Source organism: Drosophila takahashii, chromosome 3R (genome assembly GCF_030179915.1).
Source record: "Drosophila takahashii strain IR98-3 E-12201 chromosome 3R, DtakHiC1v2, whole genome shotgun sequence".
Taxonomy (NCBI): Eukaryota; Metazoa; Arthropoda; class Insecta; order Diptera; family Drosophilidae; genus Drosophila; species Drosophila takahashii.
The window spans coordinates 19967304-19979759 of NC_091681.1; the positions used below are offsets into that span (position 1 = coordinate 19967304).

Below are 12456 nucleotides of genomic sequence, written 5' to 3' on the forward strand. Positions count from 1 at the left end.
TAGTCTCTTTCAACGCTTAGATTATGTCATAACCGCTAGCATAATTGCATAATATGTTCTAAGGGCAGATAAAACACCATTGGGAGATTGGAACCCGGTTCTTTAAGCTAGTCAGTTTGCGGAGCCCGAAGCGTCGAGACATATTAAGAATACGATTCGGAGAACCATGAAGACGGTTTTGGTGCTAACGTTTGTGGTAATCATTGATCTGAAATCGCTATACCGCATAACTCGTTTCCAAACTAATGACGTCATATGCTCTCCGCTAGATGATGATGATGTTTGGAGTGACATTGGGCTTTGTATTGGCCGATGCTGACGATGGTTACCTATATGGCGAGCCATCAGGCGAACAGCTGCAGGAAATCCGTGAGGTCAGTCGTCCCAGGAAGCACCGCTTGAAGCCACGTGTCTACCCAGAGCATCCCTCCCTGGGTTGCGGGAATGCCGAGGAGTCGGACCACGCCGCTGCCCTGACCACCTACCACGCCAACCGCCCCCAACCGCGTCGGATTTACAGCCACCAGGAAGTCCAGGTGGACAGCTCGTTCTTTGAGCCCTCGCCCGAACGGATCGAGGAACTCAAGCGGATTTTGTTGGATCAACAATAAAGTGGAATTTGTTTAAGAGCAATCATGGTTTACTTAGTAAGGAAAAATCTATGTAAGTAAGATACAAAAGTATGGTGAAGTAAAAAACTCTTTGACATTTAGAATCGTTTAATAGTACCTCTTATTAATTCACCATTAAGACAATTTATTTTTATTTTCAAATCATTTCCGCTGAATCAAAAATGACTATAAATGTTTATGTAGAATCAAGATAATTAATTTCTTAACTGACTCATACACATGACAACTTGGTCTCCTATTTAGGAAAGATAAATGTTTGTTTTTAATGTGTCAATATTTAGGTTGGACACTGTGGAATGAATTTATTTAATGTAGATTCTTTATATTAAGAATAAAATGAGATTGAACCAAGTCTTGAAAAAGTTTTTTTAAACAAGTATAAAACTTAAAAAAAAAGGACTTTTTATTCTCATACAATTTATAATTTAAACGAGAATATTTTATTTATCCCCATTACAATTTAAAAGTAGCTAAAAATGCGCAGAAAAGTATCATCACTGTTTTCACTCGCCCGAATTGGCCTGCTTTCGGTCATAAAGTGAATGTTAATGGTTCTTGACCAATTATATGGCTTCAAATAAAAAAGTGGCTTAAACGGCATTCCAATCAAAATGACGAAAATACGATTGCAGTTAACAATAAATAAATAATTTATTTGTGAGCTTAAACCAACAGAAAACAAAAACATAAACATATACAGTCGATCTAGAGAGGAATACCCGGGATCCGTCTAGACATCGTAGTTATACTTCTTGTTGTTGCCGGGATTGAGGCTGTACAGATCGTAGTCGAACTGGTCCCATTCCTGGTGATCGGCTCCCTTGGGCTGGGTGTTGCCCTTCTTCAGTTTTAGGAGAGCCTTCTTCTCGCGGTTGATGTCCACGTGAGGAACCTGCTGGCGAGCACGTTTCTCCTGGGCAGTCAGAGGCTGAGGAGCTCTCACCGGAGTGTGGGTCAGGAACTGGGACTCCTCCATTCCCAGATCGGAATCGGGACTCATCTGGGCATCGTAGAAGTTGGCAAAGTTCTGCAGCTGCATGGACTCAGCTGGATGGTGGTCATAGTAGTCGGGCATAATGAGGTTGTAGTTTCCGGTGAGTGTCATGGGTTCCTGGGGACTAGGCGCATAGGCGAAGTTGGGGGAGCTGGCGGCGGTCCCCAAATCCCTGGGGCGACTGTATCGGGGCAGGGCTTCCGAGAAGCTCAAAAGCGCAGCCAAACTACAGCTGAGCAAAATCTTTACGAGAGGTAAAAAATAATTAAATAAGGATAAGAATAATTATTTTTGAAAATATTTTTAAGTACTTTAATTTTATGTACATGAACTTGAAAAAATTTAAAATATTTACGTTTTGTAACAATATGATAAATTTAAATTTATTTTATTTGCAAATGGGCTATCACAAAATTAATTTGTACTTATTGTTAATAAAGACACTTTAGATCACACAATTCACTGCAGATGCTTACCATTTGTGTGTTATATTTGCAAGCCATTGGTAATATACGAGTATTAACACCAAAAATGATTTTATATAATTAACTTGAATTTAATTTTAGCACTTTGTTGGTTGTTCACACTTGCTGGAGGATCTTTATGTGTTTTAAGCTGACGTCTGACTTTATTCCCCGTCAATGCGCTTAATTCGAGCTCTTAAACCAGTCTAATGTTCTGAGCCGTGCGATTTTGTATTTAAAGCAAAAGCCAGGCGAAAGCCGAAAGAATTTCATTTCGTTTGATTTGTTTTGTTTGCCAGCCTCGGCTTTATTGGCATGCAAATCCGGTTTCCAGACTTTGATTTCCAACCGAGCCGAGATGAATCTGAATCTGATGGCGATGGTGATGCTGAAGCTGAAGCGAAGGCTGAAACTCAGAGATTCTGAGGTTCGCGGAGTGAGTGACACACGTTGAGCCGAGGAGCACAGGTCAGGAACACCTGAGGGAAGCCGGAGATCCAGAAATCGGGTTTGTGGCGTCAGGGACTGGGAAAACAAAAGAAATGCAAATCTGGCCGCGATGCTCGACTATGAGGCGCTCGCGTTGACACACATTTGATGGGATGATTCATGGAATGTGCGCGGCAATTAATCCGAATTAAACGTAATAAAAATATTAATTGCACTCGCTTTGTACCACTGAAATTGGGTGTTTGGGCGGGCAAAGGTAATTAAGGCGGCGGGCGGGGGATATGTTAATTAACAGATTACAAATTGGCACATCAATCACTGCTTTTTATTGCCTCGCATTGATCTGACATTTCAATTTTTGTCAACCTCCTGTCACTTTAAGTACTGATAATCCTACGGCGGTTCAATAACATCTCTCCCCGACCCATCGGGAAAATCCCAGGCAGTGCCTTTTGGCAGCCGAACCTCAGCTGCGAGATTATATCTTAATCCAAACAGGTAGCTCTGTTGAGTTCGCAAAAAAAATAAAAAGAAATTAGAACACACTTCAAAGTGCGCTCTTTTAATTTGCGGCTTTTTACGATCACTTAAGATAAGAGCTAGGAAAATCTAAGCAAGACTTGCAATTTTAAATAAAGCTCGATTTTTTGATACCTAGTACTTAGACATGCAATTCGAAAAATGAATGGAATTATATGATCAGATTAATTAACGTTTGACAACCACTTAACTTTATAACTTGACAAATTTGTAAGTACTAATGCAGTAAATAAATAAATAAATACTTTACAAAATGATGACCTTTTAGGCTAATATATCAAATTAATGTTAATTTTTTTCCATATAATAAAAGTATTAATTTTATTAAAGAAAAATATTTTAAAATATTTATGAAGTATATCGGAGTTCCCTTTTATATTTGTTTATTTGAAAGCCATATAGAAATGATGTCTTGTGACTACTGGGGAAATCTGCGGCCCCAAAAATAAATCAAAGTCCGGCATAAATGATGACTTGCTATCTGAAATCAAAGACAAATCGTTCTACATATTTTCTGGGCTTAGCCGGAACGGCCTTTTGGGTTTAACCACACTTTATTTACAACTTTCGGTGGGAAGTTGCTTTGGCTGCTAACAACATCGATGTTTTTTCCCGCAGTTCAAAAATAAATTAGCATGTTCCAATGTTTTATATTTGGCTGGAATGTCAAGCGCACATGCTCGTGAGTGCAGAAAGAGAGGGAAGAGGGTTGTCAGAGAGAGACAGCAGGCCACCCCCTCGATCAAAACGAAGGCATAAATAAGTTTTAGTGTCTCGGGGAAACCCGTTGGCGGGTTTCAGCATTTAGCATCCAGCATTTCTCGCATTTTTTTGGGGAAATATTTAATGCCTTTTGGCAAAGCCAGAACTCATTTAGCTCTGTTTTAAGCACTTACATTTCGTTTCGTTTAATTTGCTGGCGATTTGTATTTTGCATATCCATATGCATATATGCACAAAGTTTTTTGCTGGCTTTTCGTTTTCCCTTTTGTGTGTAAATTGGCCTGTTTTTAATTTTTTTTTTTTTATTTTTTGTTTTGTCATTTTGTGCACATGTTTTGGAGATCAAAGACATGTTTTCGGGCAGCGGAGAAAACAATGTATTTTTTGTTTCGGGATTACAATATGTAAAACATTCTGTTGGGAATTTACGTCAGAGTCTGAATTGTATACTTTTGCTTAAGCCAGGCATAAAATTTCAATTATCCGAGGCCGGATTCCACCCGTGGGCCATTTGAGAGGGTGACCTTTTCGGGGGTAGAGGGATGTTGGCCTGTGTTTGCGCTTAACTATTTGCCAAAAGCCCACGCCACAACGCCGATCGAGTTGGAAGCCTCAAAGCAACGTGCCCCGGAATACAACCACAAAATTACTTACTCGCCAGACACGCCCTGCCCCTGTGCCCTCCCCAAAATCGTAGGATACTCCGCCGCCTCTGCGGTTTCCTAGACAAACGTTACCCGCCTCAGACTCCTTAAACCCCAACGCAAACCCAAACTCAATCCCAATCTGAATCCCAACTGGAAACCAAACCAAACCAAACAGCCAAGTGTCGCCTGGGGCAGCGCATTATTATCGATGCAGGCAGCGGCGAATGCAAATCGCATTAAATCTAATATGCAACTTGACCGCAACAAACTGTGCACATCATTTGCCATCGAGCCAACACAAACCCGGCTCAATCCACCGTAAACCACCCGGCCTGCACCACCCACAATCGAATCACCGGCAGCTGGTCGCTGGTCGGATGGAAACCTCAGGCAGACTTGAACTTTGGGTTCATTGTTTTCCTGTTTGTGTCCAGATAAAGTCACAGTTGCCGATAAATAATCACCTCTCACAATAATTTACTTGCACTTACCCTGATGAAATTATGATGCCTTGGAATGCCAAATTCAAGCAAGGTAACTGAATATTACAGCCAGGCACAAATGAATTAATTGATTGGGAAAATTATAGTAATATAGCATTGTATCGTTTACAGAAACCTAATTATATTACAAACAATTAAATAGCTTCTGGATTTCAAATAGATATATGTTTATGATTTTTCTAAAAACAATAATTTATTGTTTAAACAATATGTAATATTAAATGAGATGCTTTTCTCCTAATGCATACGATATATCAGCCTGGGTCGTCGGTGGTGCTGTCTTGTGACTAGTTCCTGAACGTCCGCAATCGCTGACTTGATGAAGGACATCGCCATTTGGCCATACATGTACCACGCCCTATAGGGACACTGGTCGAATCGGATGAGCGCCTGCTGCATGACCATTCCGTTGGCTAGGACATTGGCCAACAGCACCAGGACATAGAAGCAGGCCACGCCAGTGATGATCAGCTTGTGGGAGGAGGGATTCTCGCACCGCTCATTCCACTTGGAGAGGGCGAAAACGGTGACGGCACTGAGTGGGGCGGCGGCCAAGGCCATGTAGGTGTCGAAGCGGTAGCTCAGCACCATCACCGCCGAGTACTTGACCCGCAGGAAGAACGAGTCCACGAAAATACTAAAGTTCATCTGCGGACGGACCAGAGCGGCCAGGAGCAGCACGTACAGGGCCAGAAAGGCGGCTCCCTGGCGCACGCTCACCTCAACCGAGGGCATTTCAATTTAATCTGGGGGTAAAATAAATTAATTATTGCATTATATCATATATACTACCTTATTTAATATCATAAGAATTTTACATAACATAATTTTATTAGATCCTTCCGGGCTTTTTAAAATTCATGTAGGTATGCATTTATGTAGGTTTATTGCAAAAAAATGTTTTATATATGTATATAAACGTAGTATATTAAAACACTCTTTGCAACAAAAAAAATATAAAAAGCATGGTAATTAATTTAATTTTATATAAATTGTACACTTTATCATACGCAGCATATGATTTGAAACAGGATAATTGTTTCGAATTTATTTTACGTAAATAAGTATCTGGACTTTTTTCACAAGAGTATAAATCATTATTTAAACACTCAGGGAAAAAATTGTTCTGATTGTGTCTGAAAACGTGTCTGCTTGAGTCTCAAAAATAGCTTTATACCGTTTGGTATCATTATAAGAATTTATGGTATTATTTTAAGAACGGATTTTTAAGACCGCTGTTCTTACTCTAAGAACAAAACGTACTTAAATTTAAATTTATTTTTAGTACAAAAATAAATTTCTTTGAATGCTCCTGTAAGCATTCTTCCATGGAAGAAAATAATAAGGCCATAGCCCAGGGGCCAAGGTGCTAGATTCTGGTATTATTTTGTGTTTGGGGGTACGAGGTTCAATTCCCGCTCACAACACAACTTTTTTTTTGTTTTTTAATTAGTAAATTAACAACTTAACTTTTTAAATACATTTTTGTTCTTAAAGTTATTAAGGAAATATTAATTGAAATACATTTGAAAAACTTTTTACTTACTTTGACTTATCCGGTTTTTGAACCGGGGTCCTCTGGCATCAGAGGCAGACGCCTTACCAACTGGGCCATCGCACCGTGCTTCGCGCGCGTGCATAAGTTCAACTTAAATCTAAATTTACTGGTCTTAAATCAATACCCTTTGGTATCAATATAAGAATATGGTCTTAAAAAAATAAAAGAACAAAACGGTAGTAATGTAAGAAATTCGGTCTTAGATTTTTTCGGTCTTTTTTTTCTGGGTGAATACATGTCAAAGAGATAGATAACTTTAAGTGTGTATAAAAATCGTAAAAAAATTTTAAATGTAATTAAAGTCTCGATTTAGCACTCCCTCATGATGATTTCAACCTGACTTGAGACCAATCTTTCCGTCCGATCTTGCACAACTGCAGCCAACCCGCTTATTCGGGCCTTTGTCTACCCAATACCCTAATTAAGACCCTCTCCCCCGGGCAAACGGTCTTGGTTTATTCAGACCAGTCCGACCATCCATCAACCCAAATAGACTTCAATTAACTGCAGTTCATCAGCCTCCGCAGACGAGTGTTTCCCCGGCCGCAGTCTTCGGTTTCGACGACTCATCGAAGCCTTTTGCAATTACTTAACACATTCGAAATGTCATCACAAATGCACTGGCAATCGCGAAAACGCAGACTACAGTAATAACCTCATAATATGGGTCATTAGCGCAGGCGGCACAAGTGTTGGGGGCAACCGCTGCCACGCCCATTAATTACTTGCATCTCCATCGATACCAATGAATCTGAATCTTCACACTTTCCAAAGACCCATAAATGCTGACAAAAAGTAAGGGAAAAGTAAGCGGAAATGTCAATGGAGGCAAAGGCAAAAAAAAGAGTAAAAAAAGCAGTAAAGCTTAATTAATTGTGCATTTTCCATGCTGGCGAACGAACTGTAGTGGAAAATTAACTGACATGGAAAATGGGAAAATTAAAAATACCAATGGGGAAAATCGAACACAGCGCAGTCTTCGCGACAGCGTCAATAAATCAATGCAAATGCCCTAACAATGCCGGCTAATTGCGAAATGATTAAGCGAAAGTGGCCGAATCAAAATTCAAAATTCATTTCCATGTGCCTGTAATGGCGTGTGCCTTTGGGGTGGTGTAGGGAGGTGGGTGGCAAAGTGACGTGTGCTGGGTGGCAAAGTGACATTGTGGACCACCCGTTGACAGCGATAAATCAACAGGTGTAATGAGTCAAAGTTATCGTTATGCATGGATCATTAATCACACACGCATAACAAATTAAGAGTACATTATTCCATTGCCACACAAACACGCAAACGCGTTGGCCTCTATGTGTAGGTGAGCAATAAAGCTTGCATACTTTTAGGCCTTTTAGTTGGAGGTTTTGCTACCCTAAAATCTGAGATTTAATTATAGTTATCAGAAGATCTTCAGAAACAAGAAAATGTTTTTAATTAATTTGTTCTTTGTATTAATTTTCTCTTACTTACTAATTATGGAAAATTAATTCTTGATTATATAGGTGCAATTATTTACCACTTACATTTTTTTCGAATATTTTTAGTATTTCAGAGGTTTTTCTCGCTCTATTTTGTCAGGCTTTAGAATCTTTTTCTAAAATAAAGGGGTAATTCAAAAGGGTGCAGCCACGATCCCCGAAACGAGCTTTCGTTTATTTTGGCACCAGGACTTGGAGCATTCTCGCAGCATCTCTCTCTATTTACCCACTCGCTAATTGTAAATGCCAATCAGGACAGTGCCAGGACCCAGCTGACAAGACAAAGCCAACTGTCTCCGAACTGCGCCGTCAGTTGAGTGCGGCTGAGTGCTGAGTGCTGGTGCTGGGGCATTGGGATCGGGTTTGGGATTGGGATGGGCTGTCTGGAGCTGGAGCTGCAAACGGGGCCAAAAAGCTGCAGAACCGGGCTGAGTTGAGCTGGCTGATTGCTCCAATTGCCAGGCGACCGGGCACGCACGGCTGCCTCATACAAACTTGCAACTAAACAGGACTCGGGACCCCAGAACTCGGGACTACAGGGCTACAGGACTCACTCGGCAGCAACAACAATCGCTTCTGTCAACGCACAAAAGACAGCGCTGACGTAACGAAACGGTTAATTTAGAGTACGACAACGACAACAAACGAAGGCAGTTCAAAAGCCGTCAACGCGAGATGAGATGAGGTTGCAGATGGGCACAAAGAGAACAACACGAAGCAGTAGCAGCAACATTTACACTCGAAATAAAGGGGAACAAGTTTCCTTTAAAACACACAAAACAAAATCTTTTCGATGATTTCCATCACCTAAAACCACCCTGGCGATTTTAGCAATCAATAATACAATTAAATACTAAAGAAATAAAGTAAATTTACCAATTAAAATAAATTTTCTCTAAAATGTAAAATAAATCATTATCGACTCAAATTTCTCAAATACTTTTTTAAAATCATTCAAAAACTTTGAACTGGAATTCCTAATAATTTCTATTTGAGGTACTTATTTGTTATGAAAGAAAACATTTAAATTCATCCTATCTTATTTCAATTAATATCTACTACTTCATAAATTTTAAGATCCTAAGATAACATAGCTTAGGATTTTGTTTTGAATATAACTAAAAATTTAAAATGTATCATAAAAACTTTGCCACATATTTTCTTTCAGTGGACTAGCGGCAACAACAGAAGCAGCAGCTTTGTGCCATTTGCATAGGGGCGTGTACGAAGTCGGGGATCTGCAATTACAAAGCTTCAGCTCGAGATTGGAATGGAGGTTGGAATGGGATGGTGTGCGATGGGTATGGGTATAAAGGGGATGAGGAAACCCAGAACGGGGCTCTAGATTCTAGTCATATAAAACATTTTTTAGTGCGCTGATGCTGGCGAATGTTTAGAATTTAATTAGCCACGCTCCCTGATTATGCGTGCATGAAATTAGAGCCGTCGAATGGAGCCCTATAAAATGTGTACTGAAGTGCCGATGACAACAAAGGAGCCACCCCCACCTTCTTGCCATTTTACTCACATCTGCAAGACGTCAAAGGGTCGGAGCCACAGCCACATCCACACTCAATCCAATTTCAGTTTGATTGTCAAGACCTACAGCGAACGAAGTACTAAACTCTAATTTGGAAGATATTCTTTAACATTATCAAGTACACATTTTTATACTAATTTTGAAATTAAATGGGTTTTTGACTTCAGCTGAAAAGATTGCTGGGGTGGAACAAAATAAAATAACATTTTAATTATTTCTCGGACAATATTTTGAAATATTTTCTTAATTACTTAAGAATATTAAATAACATATAAATATTCTACATATTATTTTCTACTAGAAGGTTGAAATCATTATTTATCCAGTCTTGTCACCTGTGTTTTCGCTTCTATTTTAAGATCTAGAATTTCGTTCGAAACGCTATAAAACCCTAAAGATTATAGACCTCATCCGACGGCTATTCCGGTCATCAACTCCTTGCGGCCAATGCGAATGCAAATGCAGGCAGCTGCTTCGTTGACAGGACAAACAATGGGCGACACTTCAGCACTTTCATTTTCCCGCTCGAACACTTGCGAAAAACACTCCGCCGCAGACTCAACGCTTCGGCACACATACATTTTGTGGATTTTTATTTATTATTTTGCTTCTTTTCTGCGGCGATGGTGGTGGTGCTGGTGTGGTGCAGTTCACTCACACAGACGCCCCACAATTTGCGAGTCGCACTCAACATGAAGTGTTTTGTGCGGTTTTTTCGTGTTGCATGTTTTATGTTCGTACATATATATTTTTAGAAATTGTTTTTAGTTGCATGTTTTACTTTTATGCTGAGTTCTGTGACAGCTCACAACGAATCCTGGTGGGTGAGGTCCTTGGGTGGTGGCTACAGTTGGGGGAAACCACGATGACAGATAAGTCACATATTGTTCGGGAAATTTCTGGTCTGCAGAGGGTGACAACTAAATCGGCTAGCAGATTAGACAGACGAATTCTTTGAAAAAGCTAAAAATGTTATGAATCCCTAAAATAAGAATAGTTTTAAATTATGGCTAAATGCATTTCTTAAGGATTTTTTAATATTAATATTGTTCCAAAAGGTTTAAAAAGAGTTTCAGCTTAAAATGTGCCCCAAAAAACTTTATTTAGGAATATATTTTAATGTTAATCATTTTATGATAACCTTTAAGTCGTTTCAAAAAATAATCTGGCACAGCTGCCGCGCTGTCATATAGATGGAAATTGAGTGCACACACACAAACACACACACACACATGAACAAGGCCACCAATACATGCGATCGGCCGCCCCGAAAGTATGCAACACTTTGCAGCCCGACTCTCTATGCGCATCTTTATTAATTATGCCAGCGATTTAATTAAAAACTTAACCAGCTGTCGCCTTGAGCGCCGTGGCACTGAGCAACGGGATCGTCTCGTGGACACTCCCCAAAGGGGGCGGGCAGGGCGTTGTAGGGGGCGTGGCAACTTCCGATGGATTGCAGCAGAGTTGGCAACTTGCTGGCGCTGCAGTTGCCGGGGATGGGCTAATTAAAATGCATTGTTTAATGCAAATAATGGATTATATAAGTTGGTAGTTGGTAGTTTTCAGTGTTTACTTACGCCGATGGTAGGGGGTGGTGTTGGCCCTTGAGCTCTGGCGCCCAAACGGCTGCGGCTGGCGGCGCCTTAACGATTTTTGGCCCAGCTCCTACATTTTGTTGTTCAGTCTGAAATGGCTTTGGGCTCGGCTTTGGCGTTGGCTTTGGCTGGAGGCTATGGCGGTGTTGTTCAGGTTGCACATTGACGCCATTGAACCCGGCCAATATTTGAGGTGGTTGACCCGCGGCATTTTCATAAACAAAAAAGTGTTGCCCCCGTTGTTGCGGTTGATTTGTGGCCTGTTGTTGCTGCTGTTTTGGCTGGAGTTGCTGGTGGGATTGCTGCTTCTGCTGCTGCTGCCAATTTGGCACAGTTTGGTCCAGTAACTCGAGCAACAATGGCGCCAACGCCTCGCTGCCCGTGATTTGTTGCAGATGCTGCGGCAGCGCGGCTTCCTCAATCTGCTGTCCCTCCGCCCGTTTGATGCTCAGGATGCCGCTGCTGTGGTTCCTGTAAGCAAATAGTTTGCTCAATAGATTGACCCGCTAACAACCCAACCCATCGGAGGCAGCCACCCACAATCCACACGACCTACTTTGTCAGCGGCTGTGCAAACATTTGCGAGGCAACTCCCAAACAAACCAGCGGCAAGTGGAGCAGAACGAGCCAATTTGGATACATATTTAAAGGCTTATTAGTGCCAGACCTTCCCGTCGAAACTCTCGCCAAGAACTAAGCTCCGACTAACTAACTTCACACATCAAATATTCTCCCAAGCCATGGATTCTCATTCTCATTAGGAGATGAGATGCCTTTGCCTTTGCCTTGGCATTCGATTAGGTTTCTTGTTTTCGGGCATTAATTATTTTGGTGCTAATTATACATGCACATTAATATGCAAATATTATGAAGTGTGAACATTTTGATATGCCCCATTGGTTTCGGTATGATAATTACCATTTTAGCTTTACAAAATCCAAATAGAGGCCCGCCAGCGATTCTCGAGTGAGTGGATCTCAATAAGCTGGCAGGAAAAAAATATGACTAATTAATCGGTTTAATCGATTAATGAATTCAAGCTGTTTATAACTAATAAGCGAATTAGGAACTCAATAAAATACAGGATTAGTTTATTAGCAACAAAGAAGTGTGCATCATATAAATAGTAATAATATAAACATTATAAGTTTTTAACTTCGTTTAACCTTATGTTAATGATGTTATGCCCCTTAAAAGAGCTCTTAAACTGGCAACCATATAAGCAGGAATCTCAAACTGTTGCATTAACATGCGAGTAAAATGGGCTGGCTATAAATCCGAGCTAAAATGTCAACCGGCCGGCAGAGGCTGTCAAACTGTAAAGTGGCCCT

General features: G+C 40.6%; 4 protein-coding genes across 4 annotated transcripts; 1 reads left to right on the top strand and 3 right to left on the bottom strand.

Annotated features, from left to right (window-relative positions):
* Positions 1-125: 125 nt before the first annotated feature.
* Positions 126-992, top strand: LOC108064397 (uncharacterized). Its single transcript, XM_017151903.3, has 2 exons — positions 126-196; positions 270-992. Exons 1-2 carry the CDS (start codon positions 167-169, stop codon positions 609-611), a joined length of 372 nt encoding a protein of 123 aa, XP_017007392.2. The 5' UTR covers positions 126-166; the 3' UTR covers positions 612-992.
* Positions 993-1139: 147 nt separating this feature from the next.
* Positions 1140-2129, bottom strand: LOC108064394 (uncharacterized). Its single transcript, XM_017151900.3, has 2 exons — positions 2103-2129; positions 1140-1869 (listed from the first exon to the last, which is right to left on the bottom strand). Exons 1-2 carry the CDS (start codon positions 2127-2129, stop codon positions 1363-1365), a joined length of 534 nt encoding a protein of 177 aa, XP_017007389.2. The 3' UTR covers positions 1140-1362.
* A 3055-nt stretch (positions 2130-5184) lies between these two features.
* Positions 5185-9704, bottom strand: LOC108064395 (uncharacterized). Its single transcript, XM_017151901.3, has 2 exons — positions 9516-9704; positions 5185-5699 (listed from the first exon to the last, which is right to left on the bottom strand). Exon 2 carries the CDS (start codon positions 5686-5688, stop codon positions 5191-5193), a length of 498 nt encoding a protein of 165 aa, XP_017007390.2. The 5' UTR covers positions 5689-5699; positions 9516-9704; the 3' UTR covers positions 5185-5190.
* A 1167-nt stretch (positions 9705-10871) lies between these two features.
* Positions 10872-11767, bottom strand: LOC108064432 (putative cyclin-dependent serine/threonine-protein kinase DDB_G0272797/DDB_G0274007). The gene is made up of 3 exons (XM_017151939.2): positions 11682-11767; positions 11108-11596; positions 10872-11031 (listed from the first exon to the last, which is right to left on the bottom strand). The coding sequence occupies exons 1-3, from the start codon at positions 11765-11767 to the stop codon at positions 10872-10874; spliced, it is 735 nt and encodes a 244-aa protein (XP_017007428.2).
* Positions 11768-12456: the final 689 nt, after the last annotated feature.